The following is a 15,026-nucleotide window of genomic DNA, read 5'->3' on the forward strand; positions in this document are numbered from 1 at the left end:
AATGATGATACATTTTTCTTGCAATCGATGTCCAAGTGGGAATGCGGTTGTGGTTTGCTTGAGAAGCCAAAAACATGCTGACCGCTCCTATAGGACGATTTCTGTACTGCCAAAGGTAATTCTGAACCTCTGCTGCACGGTACTGACAAGGAGGGACATCTTTGGCGAATATAGTTGAGAGAAAGACGATATATCTGACGTCTACTCCGCGCAAGTTGGCAAGGAATCTGGGCGAAACTGTTCCCCTGCGTCCAGAACACCCAGGACGTCCCTGGTGGCGGCTGCGTGAAGGACGTGCGAATTGTCCCTAGACAGCCATAGCCGAAGTCAGTTTCCATATCAATGCGCCCTGGGCATAGGAGAGCGTTTTCCAGCTGGTTGATGGCGTTGGTGGTCATGACCAAGATGTGGCCTCCCCGCGCAGTTACGTCATGAATACTGTTAAGCAAAGCAGACACAGCGACCCCGTTGGAGGATATTTTCAACTGTCCGCTTCCATTTCACCGTCCTGTTCACCTTCGGAAGTCCCGCGGATGTTGTCGGGAACGTGATACCGACGTGCCTATGACAAAGTGACTCAAACACTATGGCCAGATCATGTTTCTCAATGCTCACCGCTACTAGCCTCTACCACGAGAGCAACAGGTAGGCGTTGGTCCCCACTTGATGTTCATCCACTGACGAGAGAGGCCCCCACACTATTCGGGACCCCAAGCGATAGCATGGAATGAATTGGCCGCCAAGTGTATCGGCGAGCGAAATCCACAGTAAGGAGGCACCCTCGCGGTGTAAAATAGACGGGGAATTACGGACTTTTCTCCACTTGTCGATGAGATCCAATGGGTAATGACTGTGTGGTGTCGAACCCTCAAAGGCTAGATTGTACAGTAGCACCGTTACGCAAAATCAGCAGTCAATGAGAGAGGTAAGCCAACTCACTGTGTTTGGAAAGCGTATGTACTTGCTCACTATGTTCTTGGTTGTACAATTTCATCTCAGCAAGATAGTACAATGGAAGCATCCTCTACAGTACCTATATAAACGGATTGTGAGTATCGAGAGTGATGCAACTGAAATAGTTGACTCCACTAGTTAAGGATTGGAAGGGGCATCGAACTTTTCTAACTACTACTACAGCAAATTTAGGTATCATCGAACCAGCGCATTTTGCGGGGACAACTGAGCCAAAATCGACCTATATTGCTGCCTGAGGCACCTATGAACACCGGCCGAAGGGGGTGAATAAGCTGGTAAACAACCCGACACGCAATTCTCTCCCGACTCTATTCCCCGCGCCGGATAGAGCCTCCTCCGCTGTTGAGTTGCTTTCGCTCGATTATCGGCCGAGCAACTCTTTCGAAACGGGATGGAGGAAACAATAGCCGAATTACGACGTCAGATTGAAGAACAGCAAAGGCTGCGAGAAGCGGCAGAGCGCCGTGAGGAGGAGGAGAGACAGGCCCGCCAGCGTCTAATTATCGGCCCTCTCACTGGAAACCAGATCGGAAAATACACCACACACGCGCTCGCGCTCGCGCGCGTTGTCAACCGGGCGCAGCTACACCGAAGCATTCGTCCACTGAAGGTAGCGGCAGTGATCAAGAATCGCATTCGCCATCCGCCGCAGCCGCGTCGCGCATCCGATCGAGCCGCGGCCAAGGCAACCACCGCCAATCAACCCGGGGAGGTGAAAGGACACGAGCCGGCCGAGACCATAAACAGACCCCTCGGCAAGACGGACCTTCTACGCGACCATACTGCACCATTGCGTGCATCCGCGGCTTGGCTAACCGAGAACCACTGGATAAGAATTGCCCCAACTGGGAACTCCACGGTGGTCGGAGACACTCCATCGGACCGCAGGAGTTCACACGTCAGCTCCATCGTCAACTGGCCCGAGATCGGGAGCTTGGATTCGAACAGCTACACGTGTGTGGTCGGACAGGATATCTCATTAAAGCCACCCTCCTTTCCCGCGGATACACGGTGTTCACTAATGAAATTACAGACATTTCTCGCTACTGAATTATATATATATATATATATAAAAAGGCCAATCCATTGGTTCATGAAGCGCCCTCTCACCCTCTTCCTCGACTAGTTGGAGATATCAGTCAGGAGTCAATTGGAGGCCCAATACTGTAACGAACAGAGTTACCTTCAACCTTGCGGGCTTAATTTATGTTGGCATAGGAGCAACAAGATATGCAAAATTTATATCGTGCATTCTCGCTCCCGGCCTCACTGTATTCAAGATGATGTGTCGTTCCCATGCCGTGCATGCCCTGTCCACGTCTTCCTATACAATGACGGAAAGCTCGCTCGTAGGATGTAGTCCTCTTGCCCAACACAATTGTGATTGGTCTCTTTCAAGAGTCTCCTTGTCACCTCGAGCAAGAGAACTTGGTGATGTCGGCCTTCAGGCATCCTGTTACATCCCATCCGCGCAGCCAGATTGCCATGGAGACGGCGGGTGTGTGCCTTCCATCCGCTGAAAAGCCGGTTGATCCGCATTTGACACTGCTCGATCTCCATTCCACACTGCGGGTCGCCCAGCCATACAATTGCAAACACTCGGACCGAGTGCAGTTGCTGTAGTAGACGACGATGATCCTGTAGCTGGCGGTGCACAGCTGCGTGACGGATGCCCTCAATGTCAGCTCGCAACCGATTAAGCCCCTTTGGGATGATCGAAGCCTTAGCTGCGGAATGGATACGGCTTCTTCGCTGGAGCGCTCTAAACGCCATGTGCAATTCCACCTTCTCGGCACAATCCTATCCGTTTGACTGGCCGAGCTGGGGGTGGCATATCTGGATAGACTCGAACGCAGAGCGCTCCAAGCGCTGCTACAATACCCGTAGAACGCGGTGTTGAGCGGGGAACAGTAGACTCGTAAGCGGTGGCTGAGTCAATAATTTTGGCGTCATTGGCTCTTCTGACCAGATGCTCTTCGACTTACTGCTCGGCTTCTCTAAAGTACCAAGACAGTGCTACGTTCCGATAGAAAATGTGGTCTAATGAGCTACTCCACTATACAGTCTTAATCTATAGTATTCAGTCGACATCCCAGACTGATGCCATTCAGTCCAATCTTCCATCGCTGGCGACCTCATTCCGCAACCAACTACGCAGGACTCTAGCTTCCCGCCAGCAAATGAGCCTCAGCTGCGATGCCGCAACTTCGAACAAACTTAGGCCACGTGTTGGTGAGAACGAGGTCTTTGATGCTCTCCTCGGCTCGGTCAAAGACTGTCGCATTAAATGTCTGGGGAATCTGGCCCCAGTATTGCACCCGACTGTTGTCGGTGAATAACGAACCGGAGTCGGCCTTTATGGGGGCGATCGGATACGCTGAGGTCGTGGGAGCATATTCTGCCGCATCGAAGGGAACGGCAGGATTAGCCAGGCGCGCGTCTCCGAAGAGAAGCCCAGCAGGGCCCTCGAAGACGTTCCCCAGGTCCTTCCGGTCCCGCGACGAGATGTTGATCGGAAGCTTCGCATGGCGATCACTGATGAACGTCGCGTAAATACACAGCGCGCGGTGAAACTGTTCGCGAATCACGTCGGTAAGATTCCCATAGTTTGAGATCCTGTCATCCCAAGCCACATTGGGCAGCGAGCTCTTCCATTCTGCCACCCGGGAAGAAAGCTATATTCTCTCCGGAAAAGTCGCGATGGGCGGAGAAATCCTGCAGCGGGGCAGGATTGCGCGCCAAGACGCATTCAAGCGCACGCTTGGTGAATATGCTATCCAGAGAGCTGGAGCTGGAGCCAAGAGATCCATCCCATGATTCCCGACCAGACCCTGCGAGCTCGACAAGCATAGAGGCTGACCTGCGGGCCATGGTGCCATCAGCCAAGGGATTAATATTTGGTTCCCACCGTGCGATCGAATCGAAGGCCCCCTTTCGGATAGTGTGATGGCGCATTACCTCTCGGCACGGCAGGAGAACAGCAAAAACCTCCATCACCCAGATAGAGAGACAAAGCCTACAGACGTCAGCCACGTTTTCTTGCTTCTTTTCTTCTTCATTTCTATTTTCCTGTTGGTCACAGCTCGGAGCACCTACCACTGGGGCGGTAACCAGTACTGACAGACCGGCTCCATGGCGGGAACATAGAGGGCGATGAGCCACATCGGCGTCGCAGGGAGACTACATGACGGGTTAGCCGTTCCACAGGCCTCATCGGTCCGACTGGCTCACTTGGCGATGATGCAGCCCATCGTCTGGACTCTCCAGCCGTGGGTGGCGTGGATGTGACGGGATCTCAGCATGCATCTGAATCACCGGATCGCTACGTTAATATGCTACTTGATACAGAGAAAGTCCCGCTTATTGACAATATTTTGGCGGCGACTTTCTGCTGGATCCTATTGGCTGGATATCTGGTTTTTCCCGGCACATTCACGTCTTTGCAGACGTCTGCATCCTTAAAGAAGGCCAGCGATGCGAATGAAGTTGGTCGAACAGCATATGAAGCTGTCCATAATGTCTCCCTTCTTGGTATTGCAGCAACTTGCTGTTTTATCGGTCTTTGTGGAGCAAGCTGGCTGTACTATCGCAACAGGCAGAACTATGTATGGATCGGGCGCAAGATATTCTTGTGGGTGTGGCACATCCCAATCAGAACAATAGGACACCTAACACTCTCCAGGCCTGTTCTGATTAATTCAGCTACTGGCTTCTTCAATACACTTATCAATGTGTACACAGCCCGAGCTAAGACATGGTCAGTTACTGCTACTGTAACTGCCGCAGTGACAGGATTCTTCGCCGTCTTATCTGGAATACTGTTCATTTTTTATAACAACTTTCTTCTGGCAAAGCTCCAAAAAGACTTCAATACCGACACCAGCAAATAAGGACGGTCAATCTTCACTTTCTGGAAATTGGAAAGGGTTATTCTTTTGGCTCCTCAGTTTCTGGTGTATCTATACTCAAATACGTACAGAGCCACTGCCATCTTAATCTAGTATCAATCTTTTGTGAAATCTATATTTGCAGTTCATAAATAATACGATTGAGCAAATTATATTTGCTATTGCATTTATGCTGCATGATGGTTAAGATTAAGAACGGTCCAGAATCAGAGCAACTTTAGTTTGAAGGCAGTTGCTATTACATTTGACAGTACCAGATATATATATGTTTCGCAAAAACAGTTCCGCAGTATTATCCCTGGATAGACTTCTCGGCAACACTGTACAGAACAATATACTAGTCCAAAAGTTGTACTGGAACAAATACTATAAACCAGATACATCCGTAGAATACAGGAGATACATATATATTCATAGAGTATTTGGTTCTTGGGAGCACACTTGGCAAGCGTCTCAAACGGTGCTTTTGTCCATCGGTTAATACATCCACAAGCGACGCGGGTACAGCATCAAGCCAGAGAAGCTAACCTTCACTCGTTTAGAGTCTCTAAAGACAAAAGCTTGAACAGGGCCTCTTCATAAAGCTAAAACATCCATCTCTTGATTCACTATCGTTCATTCAAATACATACGTATCACTTTCAAAGGCCTTCTTTACTGTTTCCATTATAAATAGCGCACTCTCGAGTTGGCCTTTATTTTCTGCAAAGCATCGCTGTAGGCATCTTAACTTCTCAGACTGTCTATGTAGAGCTTGGTATAACTGTTGGTTTTCACCTTCCAACTCAGCTACCCTGTTACAAGCGCCGTCTAATTCTGCTTTGAGCTTCCTCCATTCGGTGTCGGGGGACTCATTGTGTGTTCGGGTAGCTTTGATAGCGCCTTCTTTAAGAGCCTCCCGTAGTTCAATATAATTATTTGTTGACAATTCGCTCAGCGGCTTCTTGAATAGGTGGCTTTCTGATTCCTTGTAAGACCATTCATAACCGTCGCTAGGTGATGGTTGCAATCGTACTTTTGAGGGCGCAACAACCTTATCAGATAGCATATCATCTTCTTGGTGTTAGCTGTGTCAGACTGAGTACTTTGCAACTTACAAATGTTCTTGGACAGTGCCTCGCGGCAGTTGTCACGCTCGATGCGGCGATTTTTATTCCCTGGATTAGACATGATACAGTACATATCGATTGGTTGACATGATCATGCAGTATGAGGATGTGGGGACGTAGAAGGCTTGATGGCTAGCTTAGTAGTATAATGAGATGCAATAGACAGCTTCTCCAAACAGAAACAGTATTTAGGGAGATGCCTTACGGCCTGGTCAAAGGCTCTTACCATGGGCGAGCTCTGTAGTTATTATTGTAGTTTATATACTTGATTGAGTGATCATACTATGTACAGTACTTTGCACAACTACCATGCCTAACGCTTACTCTTGCTGCTCTTTTCCCACAACCTAACTCACCTGTACCGTACTAATATGTATCTAATTGGTTTACGAATAGACTTGGCAGGTACCAATTTGTCTTGTTGTACCACAAGCCCTGGCTCATTCCCAGACTGTATGCTTAGGCGACGGGTAGAAATTGTCGGTTTCTTAATCGAAATGAAAATGTAAACCCTGGTCACATCAAGTTACGGCTCTATTCATCTCCCACATTTTTACCACTGCAAGGTATAACTTGTGACATTGATAGGCTGGACGTCAACCTCAGAGTCAATTGTGGTATTATACCATCCCGTCAGGGTCCCTTGTAGTGTGAGCCTCGTCCCTTGCCTGAAAATGACAGCGCACAGGTACATACATAGGAGGACTTGCTTTGAAAGATTATTGTTCAGCATGAAAATGAAAATATAGAAAGCTTGGATGAGTACAATCGTCGATACAGCAAGATACGGTACATATTGTAGATTTACATTTCTCTCCTAGCTTCTGTAAGCAGTAATAAGATTCGAGGAGATGCAACCCAGGGCAAATGTCTCTACTACGGGAAAAAGTGTATGGATATTGGTGACATTTAATTTTGATGAGTCTATGATCTGGCAAGACTGAACACTTCGTACTTGCATACAGTACTGTATATATGTATCATGCACTTAAATATGAAGGCTTGTCTTGCACCTCCTGCTGGATTATAGATTCCTTTTATTTGGAACATTTCAGATTAACAGCAACATTATCGCAACTACGGCGCCAGCAACAACACTGGTCGTTCTCAATGAAGCTCTTTAGCATCCCATATGATATTTGGTTGGACATCAAGGACTTTCTGGTTCCATCAGATATTGAAAACATTCTGGACACCGGTCGTGGCCTCTGGCAGCAGATCTTCAAAGATCCTTCATGGATCGATACTGCCGTGAAGTCTGGTCAAAGTTCTCCAGTCCTTATTGGCCATAACTTGAGTTCCTTTCGCTCTAGGAAGTCTTCAAACTGTCTCTATCTTTCCCTTGTTGTGAATGATATTTCAGGTGATCTCCGTGATACTAGTCAAACCTTCTTTTCTACGCTCCAAAACGGCTGGCGATATGATAAAGAAAAATTTGAAGTCTACTTCTCATCTGGCATAACCTTCAATATATACGATATTATCAATGGTGATGAGACGATAAAGCTACCTTTGGAGAGAATTTTTACGAATAAAAAAAGGGCATCTACACGGAATACTGCTACTATAAGGATCTCTCGATAAGGGAACTGCAGCCATCCAATATTATAAAATGGGATCCTTCCTATAAAACAACCCCACGCGCTCCTCTTGGTTGGTGGAATGGCCCTTCAAGCAAGGGTAGAGATATAAGAATGGGCTGTAAACTGACACTTCTGGATGGGGATACGGAAACGGTCTATATTATACTCCCGACGCGCTGGAAAAGAAAACTATGGGCGAAAATAACATAGAACAAGTGTGGTTGCCTGTCGCGCTATCTTTGCTTCTGGTTCCTCATGTTTGCTCATGTTTTGCAATATTCTTAATTGTTTCAGAATAGCCATGCCCTACATTGAAAAGACAAGCTGAACCAAGGTTTTCTTTGAAGACGAATTGGACCAGCCTTCCAATCTGAATAATTCTGAATCTAGACTACACTATGTACAGTATACTGTACCATCCGGCAAATGTACACACAAGTGAATAACTTTCCTAGATCTGATATCACAAAGGATCTTTCCGTAATGGGTATACTAAGTCCTAGTCCTCAGACACGAGAATCTCCAGGCATGTTCCGCTGACATTCAAGCATTTTGAACTCCTGCGAATCAATGAAGCCGGCCAATTTGTTGGCGAGATCACTTGATATCCCGCTTGATTCAACATTCAGAATCGATCGCAGACCTTCTAAAGGTTGAGATTGAAGAAAGTGATTGAACACGAGTTTTGCCTCTATGATATGTGAATTATAGCCTGGAATTCAGAAGTAATACGTACCTGCCTTTCTTAACTTGCTAGATCGGTTATACCGCACACTCTGTGGCCAGAACTCCAGCTTCCCTCTTATTATTGACCGACTCCTCTCATGATTAATCCAGTCAACCCAATGTGATATTATGACCCGGAGTTCCTCACGACTGAAGCTAGTCGCTGCAGAGATTTTGTTCTCGATTTCTGCAGGATCATTGCTAGGAACAGACTTTTGCAGCAGTTGACGATCCACGGTGCTTTCAGCCAAGCTATCATCTAAAGCTCGGCACTCTCTGTGACCTGATCCCATGGTATGTTAGCCTCGGAGACGAGGGCCCAAGGTGCTTCTAGTAGTCGTTACCTTGGTAGGAATGATATATGAGACCAAAAATATGAGTTCTCAACATCTCCAGAGACGGCCACACAACACGGGCAGTCTCCAACGTTAGACTGTGCAGTTGCTTGTCTTCAGCACAGTAGGTATCAATGGAAGTACAGGCTCCAAACGCCAAGCCGTGTAAGTCGGTGCAAAATCTCTAGAATGTTGCACAGAAGTTGTCGAAGTACGCAGAAATATAGGGTGAAGATACCTGTTGGTCCATTTGGTACAACAGTCCATAGAGTGAGTGAATGCCCCAGGATATAGGCCCTATCATCCAAAGCCAATCCGCAGTGAGAATTTTCAAGTTGGAAGAGATAGAATGGACAATGGGCCACATCCGCATTATATTGTCCCTCTGGATGGCGGGAATAGTCATCGTTGCGAGAATCGAAATGTCTGTTAAGAAAAAAGGTGTTGATATAAACGAAGGAAGAAGCAAACTGTATGCTACCTCATGTCTTTCACCCCTGCATCTCCACAACGCATAGGCCCGCAGGAAGTCAAGCTGGCCTGACACCTGTGGTATATAAGCCTCCCGTTGGCAGGCCTCAGCTAGCTCCATCAGCTCTGCCGGAGCTATAGCCGGCGACACTTCAATAGCAACAGAAATAAGGTATCCGAGAATTGCAACAATTTCTCTTTCGACCTCCAACCCTGCCCGACCTCGTATGGCATTGTGTAACCTTGCTAAGGTTACACGACTGCTATCGACGTGGACTTCTGCCAAGTCTATATTTGGTGATAGTGATATTCGGATGACAAGTCCAGCAATGAAGTCGGAAGGGTTGTCACTCTCAAGAAGCTCACGTGAACAGTCGGAGACTGGAGTTGAGTCGAGATACTGCGGAATATTCTTAGCTCTTAACAATCGGGTTGTCAAGAATGATTGCCATTTTGGACGTAAAAACTGCGCTTGGATGGAGGGGTACCTGGAAATTTAGTCAAATCAATAATAATGTTAAGGATGTTATCTCACATTGTGTTCGTGTGGAGTTCGGTCATATCTTATTTTTCAATGTGTTATGTTCGGTCTAGCAACTGTAGAACGGGTGCTAGGAGTACGAGATAAATGAAGTTATTTACTGAAAGGGTTACTAGGATTTTATATTGATACGGCAGTGAACGATCCTGTAAGGGTACATTATCCTTTCTAGGATCTCACGATCATCTACACCGATGCACACTAAATCTCCTAGGCTAATGATATCTTTGTGATTGGATTGAGGCACACATCTGGCCACACCCAGTCTATGCCAGGATGTCTGTCTGGCACTAGTGATTTCGCATGTTCGCCTAGATTACTGCTGCAGGAAATGGATCTTCTAGGCAACCAGCCTAACTATAGGCAGAACCCTGGAGTTCTGTTTTATGCTAGTTAACCTCATGCAGCATCCGCCTAACATCCCGAAACAACCCCATTAGCTCATATTTTCATGGCCAAAAAAAGAAAAGTTCCCAGGAGCTAACTTAATCATCCGGTATTCCTGGCGCACAAGCCAATTGCCTCTATAAATATGTCCGTGTACGCCGCGCCTGACATATATAGCACCTTCCATTTGCGCTCATCAGGCAAGCAGCTGTAATTGAGACATCTTTAAACAGGAACATGTCCATACAGAACATATCTGTGGAGCTCATCATCCTGGTTTTCCAAAGTCTGAACAATATAGATGACTGCTTGTCTTTCTATTCATACATGCAAACAGTTCCATGGGGTTTTCCAAAGATTTCAAATCGTAATATTTAAATCGGTTATTGTACGTCTGATTACGTCTCCCTGAATATAACTCTTACTAAACTCATTCTTCCTACTAACATACCTGGGCAGATCAATGCAAAACATCATGAACACGACATCGAGCTAGGCCTCCTTCAGGATATTTATGAACGTCACAATCTAAGGGAAACATTTCTCGAACCCGAGACAACATATGATGAAGTCGAAAAGCCTGTGGTCTCTCAGATAAATGTCAATCAGGTAATTGAGGTTGTTGTCCGATGGCATGCCATGAAGATCCTTTATGATCTATACAGAAGTTCCTCAATACACTCCCATTTCGTTCGAGCGAATACAGTGATTCATCCCGCTATGGACGATAGGCTCTGTGATTGTGCTACTGAAGAAGCCATGCCAGAACCCAAGGATTTCAATTGTACGCTGGACTATGGGCACAGACATGCAGAATATTCTCGATTCTACCATGCGTTGACAGCCCACTGGGTGCTGATTGAAAAGATCTGGCTTGCGAAGATGACACACTACAAAAAGTCCTCCACCCGAAATGATCGCTATAACCAGCTTTGGCAGCTATGGGCGGATAATCCGGACAGGTCTCTTCGGGAGAAGCTGGATTTGATTGAAGTTGTCGAGTTTATATGGGGATATTTAGGGCGTAATATCTTCAAAGGGAGGTTCGCCCAGTTATCAGACTGGGTTCCCCAAGCCGATCTAGCACAATTCACTGAAAATGATACTCCTGACTCTGCATGGGCATCTTTCATCGCTCGGGTTACTCAGGAATTGCGACCACCGCACATCATAGAGCTCCTTCTACTTTTGAATTGGAACTCTGAGATGGCATGGAGAATCGATCGGCCAACTTACCTGCGCCAGTTAGGCTTTCTTGTGGAGCCTCAAAGTGTGGAAAAATGGGATGACACTGATTGGCCAGACACACAATTCTCGTTGAATATCTTGGATGAAAATATTATCAACAGCTTGGTTGATATGGTTGGCAGTGAGGATTCTTATGACTTATGCAAGAAGCAATGGTACAACTATAAAGAAACGCAGTGGCAAGGCAATATGCAAGGGCGTATACTCGCCTACGAGCTGACATCACAGCAGCTTTTCGAACTTATCATGTTAGCTGGTAATGGATGATATCATGTTATCTGGTTCTGTATGAGAGACAAAATGGAACAAGATTAAGACTCACGGTCCGCTCGTGGCGCCAGTAAAAGATTACATCATAGGTATCCGAGAATTGCGATAATTTCTCTTTCAAACTCTAAAACTCCTCGGCCACGTATTGCATTGTGTAACCTTGCTAAGATTACATGACTACTATTGATGTAGACCTCTGCCAAGTCCATATTTGGTAATAGTAATGTTCGGATGACAAGTCCAGTAATGAAGTCTGAAGGATAATTATTTTCTAGAAACTTATGTAAACAGTCGGATACTAGTACTGAATTAGGATACTACAGAACAATCAGATTGTCAAGAATAATTATTATTTAGGACAGAGAAACTGCGCCTGGAAATAGGAGTACCTGGATATTTAGTTAAACCAATTAATAAAATTCAAAGTGTTGTCTTATATTGTATTTATAGAGAGCTCGGTCATGTCTTATTCTCTAAGGAGTTAATACTTGATTGGGAAAATGTAAAGAGGTCCCAGGAGTATAAAATATAAAAAAAGTTATTAATAAGGGGGTTACTATGATTTTATGTCCATACTGTAATGAATATTATTACCTGAAATCAATCTTGAGGGTCTTGTAGGGGTACGTTATCTTTTGTTTAGAATCTCTGGCATTTATACTAATGTATACTATGTCTTCTTCTTCATTAATTCTTGGTGTGATTGGATTGAGGCACACTGCTCACCATACCGCAGTCCATACTAAGATGTCTATCTGACACTAATGATTTGGTTGTCAGCCGTGCATGATGAACACAGCTTGTGGCTTAAATGATTGGTAGCAGCCGGATGCCTGGAATGGTCACGAGGGGTATCGGTGGGCAGGGACTCAGGAGGTTTCAGCTACTGTATGATAATCACGGGAGCGCAAATACACAGGAATAATAACCTCGACGTCTAATCCTCTCTGGAAGAGAAACGTTCTGTCTCCAATACAATCTATGTAGATTTCATACGCCATAACACGATGTTGGATCGGATAAGAAGCTGATACATTCGGCGCCATCTTGTGATGTGGGAACTGTGAGGGAGTTATTTGGATGACTTGGAGTCTCAGCTGTAGTGTTATCCCCGAGTTGGCTCTGGAGTCTTATTGGTAATACCGTGAGCCACGTGACGTAGTTAGCCTAGGAATCTGGTGGCCTCCAGGATAACTGCGGGGTTTGAATACTGCTCCCAATTTATTTCACTTCGCATCAGCCATTGGCCGACCGCACAAATCCGCGGTTGGCATAAAGAGCCAGAATTTTCTAAGTGATCCCGCACCTTCTTCTAGATGAAGAGCTGATTATCCGATGTTTCATGAAATGCCCAGCCATAACATTCCGCGTGGGGCAGCGCTGTTGAATATGGATGCAAATCTTTGGTTCCGGAATTGGGCATCAGGAAACGGGCAGAAGCTATCGAATGTGCAAATGAAACGGCTTGTTACTCTAACAAGGAAGTGGAGAAGCAATATCTCATCAGAAAATTTGCGCGTTTGGACCTCAAATCCTTCGGCTGAGTTCTGGGGATTTGAACCGTTCCGTACGGAGAGCGCATGGGTACGTGAATGTTTAGAGATCAAAGTCCCAACATTTGAGGACCATGACGAAAAATTCGACGACTGTGAGAAAGCCTTGGTACGCCGTAGGGTTCTTCTTATTATTCTTTGTGATATTATTCAAAGAGAAGTGGCTCGATTGCGAGCGTCTTTCGAGGCCCAGCCACACAAGTTTCTTTCTACTGCTGCCAGAAATATTGTGGAACAAGCTTATCCTGGGGAATATGATAAGAAGCTATATGACAGATGTATCCATCTTCAACGGTATGGACAACGGTATTTGTTACTGGCAAAAAGAGAGTTGGTATTGACACCCCTGTATGGTGCTTCGACTAAGTAGGTCTGGCCTTCTTGAGAAATCTATATCTGCTAACTTTGTTATAGTTTTGAAAGGGCTAAGATAGAAAATGTTGAGGTGGAAGCGCTTGTTGCGTTTGCGGAAGCGATCTATGATAAGAAATATCAAAGTGACCTGCAGAAGGCATTTGAGTGCATTCTGAAGACCTGTCCATTTAGACAATCTGGAAATCTAAGGCCGCGGCTTCCATCAAGTTCGACGCGAAAGCGCCTCCGCAAGAAGGCCATGAGAGCTAAGAATACATGGAAACCTTCAGTGCCTTCGACTATCTCTCACCAGATTGGTACTCAAGCCACTCAAGAGCACGTTTTGGACTCTAATTCTTCCAGGCTGCGACCCATACTCAATCCAAGGGCCGAAGCTCAAAAGGCAGATCAAATAATATCGCAACTAGGAATACAACAACAATCAAACAACAATGTCATGTCCTCTGCCCCCATGGGGATTCATTCTTCTGATGACCAAGTTCCAGTTCCTGCTCTCTTGGAAGGCCCTACGACCCTGGGCCGCCAGCAGGTGCCAGCAGACCCTTCTCGGTACCGATTCTGTGACTCGATGCTAGTTTCGGCACCTCAATTCCCTTTCTACAATCCTCTCGATGACTCAGTACTAGCTTCGGCAGCTTCTCAATTTCCGGTCTATGGTCCTCTCGATGATTCAGCACTAGCCTCAGCAGCTTCTCGATTTCCGGTCTATGATCCTCTCGATGATTCAGCACTAGCCTCAGCAGCTTCTCGATTTCCGGTCTATGATCCTCTCGATGATTCAGCACTAGCCTCAGCAGCTTCTCGATTTCCGGTCTATGATCCTCTCGATGATTCAGCACTAGCCTCAGCAGCTTCTCGATTTCCGGTCTATGATCCTCTCGATGATTCAGCACTAGCCTCAGCAGCTTCTCGATTTCCGGTCTATGATCCTCTCGATGATTCAGCACTAGCCTCAGCAGCTTCTCGATTTCCGGTCTATGGTCCTCTCGATGATTCAGCACTAGCCTCAGCAGCTTCTCGATTTCCGGTCTATGATCCTCTCGATGATTCAGCACTAGCCTCAGCAGCTTCTCGATTTCCGGTCTATGATCCTCTCGATGATTCAGCACTAGCCTCAGCAGCTTCTCGATTTCCGGTCTATGATCCTCTCGATGATTCAGCACTAGCCTCAGCAGCTTCTCGATTTCCGGTCTATGATCCTCTCGATGATTCAGCACTAGCCTCAGCAGCTTCTCGATTTCCGGTCTATGATCCTCTCGATGATTCAGCACTAGCCTCAGCAGCTTCTCGATTTCCGGTCTATGATCCTCTCGATGATTCAGCACTAGCCTCAGCAGCTTCTCAATTTCCAGTCTATGATCCTCTCAATGATTCAGCACTAGCTTCGGCGCCTCAGTATCGCGGTTATGATCTCCCTTTCCTAGAATCATCACAAGCCCTAGGCTGTTTTCGCACCGCCAACCCCGCCCCGAGTTTCCATACTCTCGGAGTCACGAAACCACGATCCCCTTGACGTTCGTTGTGATCAAACGTTTCACTATCCATT

General features: G+C 46.3%; 6 protein-coding genes across 6 annotated transcripts; 4 read left to right on the forward strand and 2 right to left on the reverse strand.

Moving 5' to 3' along the window:
• Positions 1-1,366: 1,366 nt before the first annotated feature.
• AKAW2_50247S (uncharacterized protein) lies at positions 1,367-2,048 on the forward strand (the record flags this gene model as incomplete). The annotated part of the gene is made up of 2 exons (XM_041690043.1): positions 1,367-1,929; positions 2,009-2,048. The coding sequence occupies 2 exons, from the start codon at positions 1,367-1,369 to the stop codon at positions 2,046-2,048; spliced, it is 603 nt and encodes a 200-aa protein (XP_041543668.1).
• Positions 2,049-3,137: 1,089 nt separating this feature from the next.
• Positions 3,138-3,580, reverse strand: AKAW2_50248A (uncharacterized protein; the record flags this gene model as incomplete). The annotated part of the gene is made up of 2 exons (XM_041690044.1): positions 3,138-3,510; positions 3,564-3,580. The coding sequence occupies 2 exons, from the start codon at positions 3,578-3,580 to the stop codon at positions 3,138-3,140; spliced, it is 390 nt and encodes a 129-aa protein (XP_041543669.1).
• A 14-nt stretch (positions 3,581-3,594) lies between these two features.
• On the reverse strand, positions 3,595-4,226 carry AKAW2_50249A (uncharacterized protein; the record flags this gene model as incomplete). The annotated part of the gene is made up of 3 exons (XM_041690046.1): positions 3,595-3,991; positions 4,072-4,155; positions 4,207-4,226. 3 exons carry the CDS (start codon positions 4,224-4,226, stop codon positions 3,595-3,597), a joined length of 501 nt encoding a protein of 166 aa, XP_041543670.1.
• A 6,447-nt stretch (positions 4,227-10,673) lies between these two features.
• Positions 10,674-11,549, forward strand: AKAW2_50250S (uncharacterized protein; the record flags this gene model as incomplete). The annotated part of the gene is made up of 1 exon (XM_041690047.1): positions 10,674-11,549. One exon carries the CDS (start codon positions 10,674-10,676, stop codon positions 11,547-11,549), a length of 876 nt encoding a protein of 291 aa, XP_041543671.1.
• A 1,338-nt stretch (positions 11,550-12,887) lies between these two features.
• AKAW2_50251S (uncharacterized protein) lies at positions 12,888-13,875 on the forward strand (the record flags this gene model as incomplete). The annotated part of the gene is made up of 3 exons (XM_041690048.1): positions 12,888-13,471; positions 13,520-13,776; positions 13,823-13,875. The coding sequence occupies 3 exons, from the start codon at positions 12,888-12,890 to the stop codon at positions 13,873-13,875; spliced, it is 894 nt and encodes a 297-aa protein (XP_041543672.1).
• Positions 13,876-13,931: 56 nt separating this feature from the next.
• AKAW2_50252S (uncharacterized protein) lies at positions 13,932-14,993 on the forward strand (the record flags this gene model as incomplete). The annotated part of the gene is made up of 1 exon (XM_041690049.1): positions 13,932-14,993. The coding sequence occupies one exon, from the start codon at positions 13,932-13,934 to the stop codon at positions 14,991-14,993; it is 1,062 nt and encodes a 353-aa protein (XP_041543673.1).
• Between the last annotated feature and the right edge of the window lie 33 nt (positions 14,994-15,026).

This window comes from Aspergillus luchuensis, chromosome 5 (genome assembly GCF_016861625.1).
Source record: "Aspergillus luchuensis IFO 4308 DNA, chromosome 5, nearly complete sequence".
Lineage (NCBI taxonomy): Eukaryota > Fungi > Ascomycota > Eurotiomycetes > Eurotiales > Aspergillaceae > Aspergillus > Aspergillus luchuensis.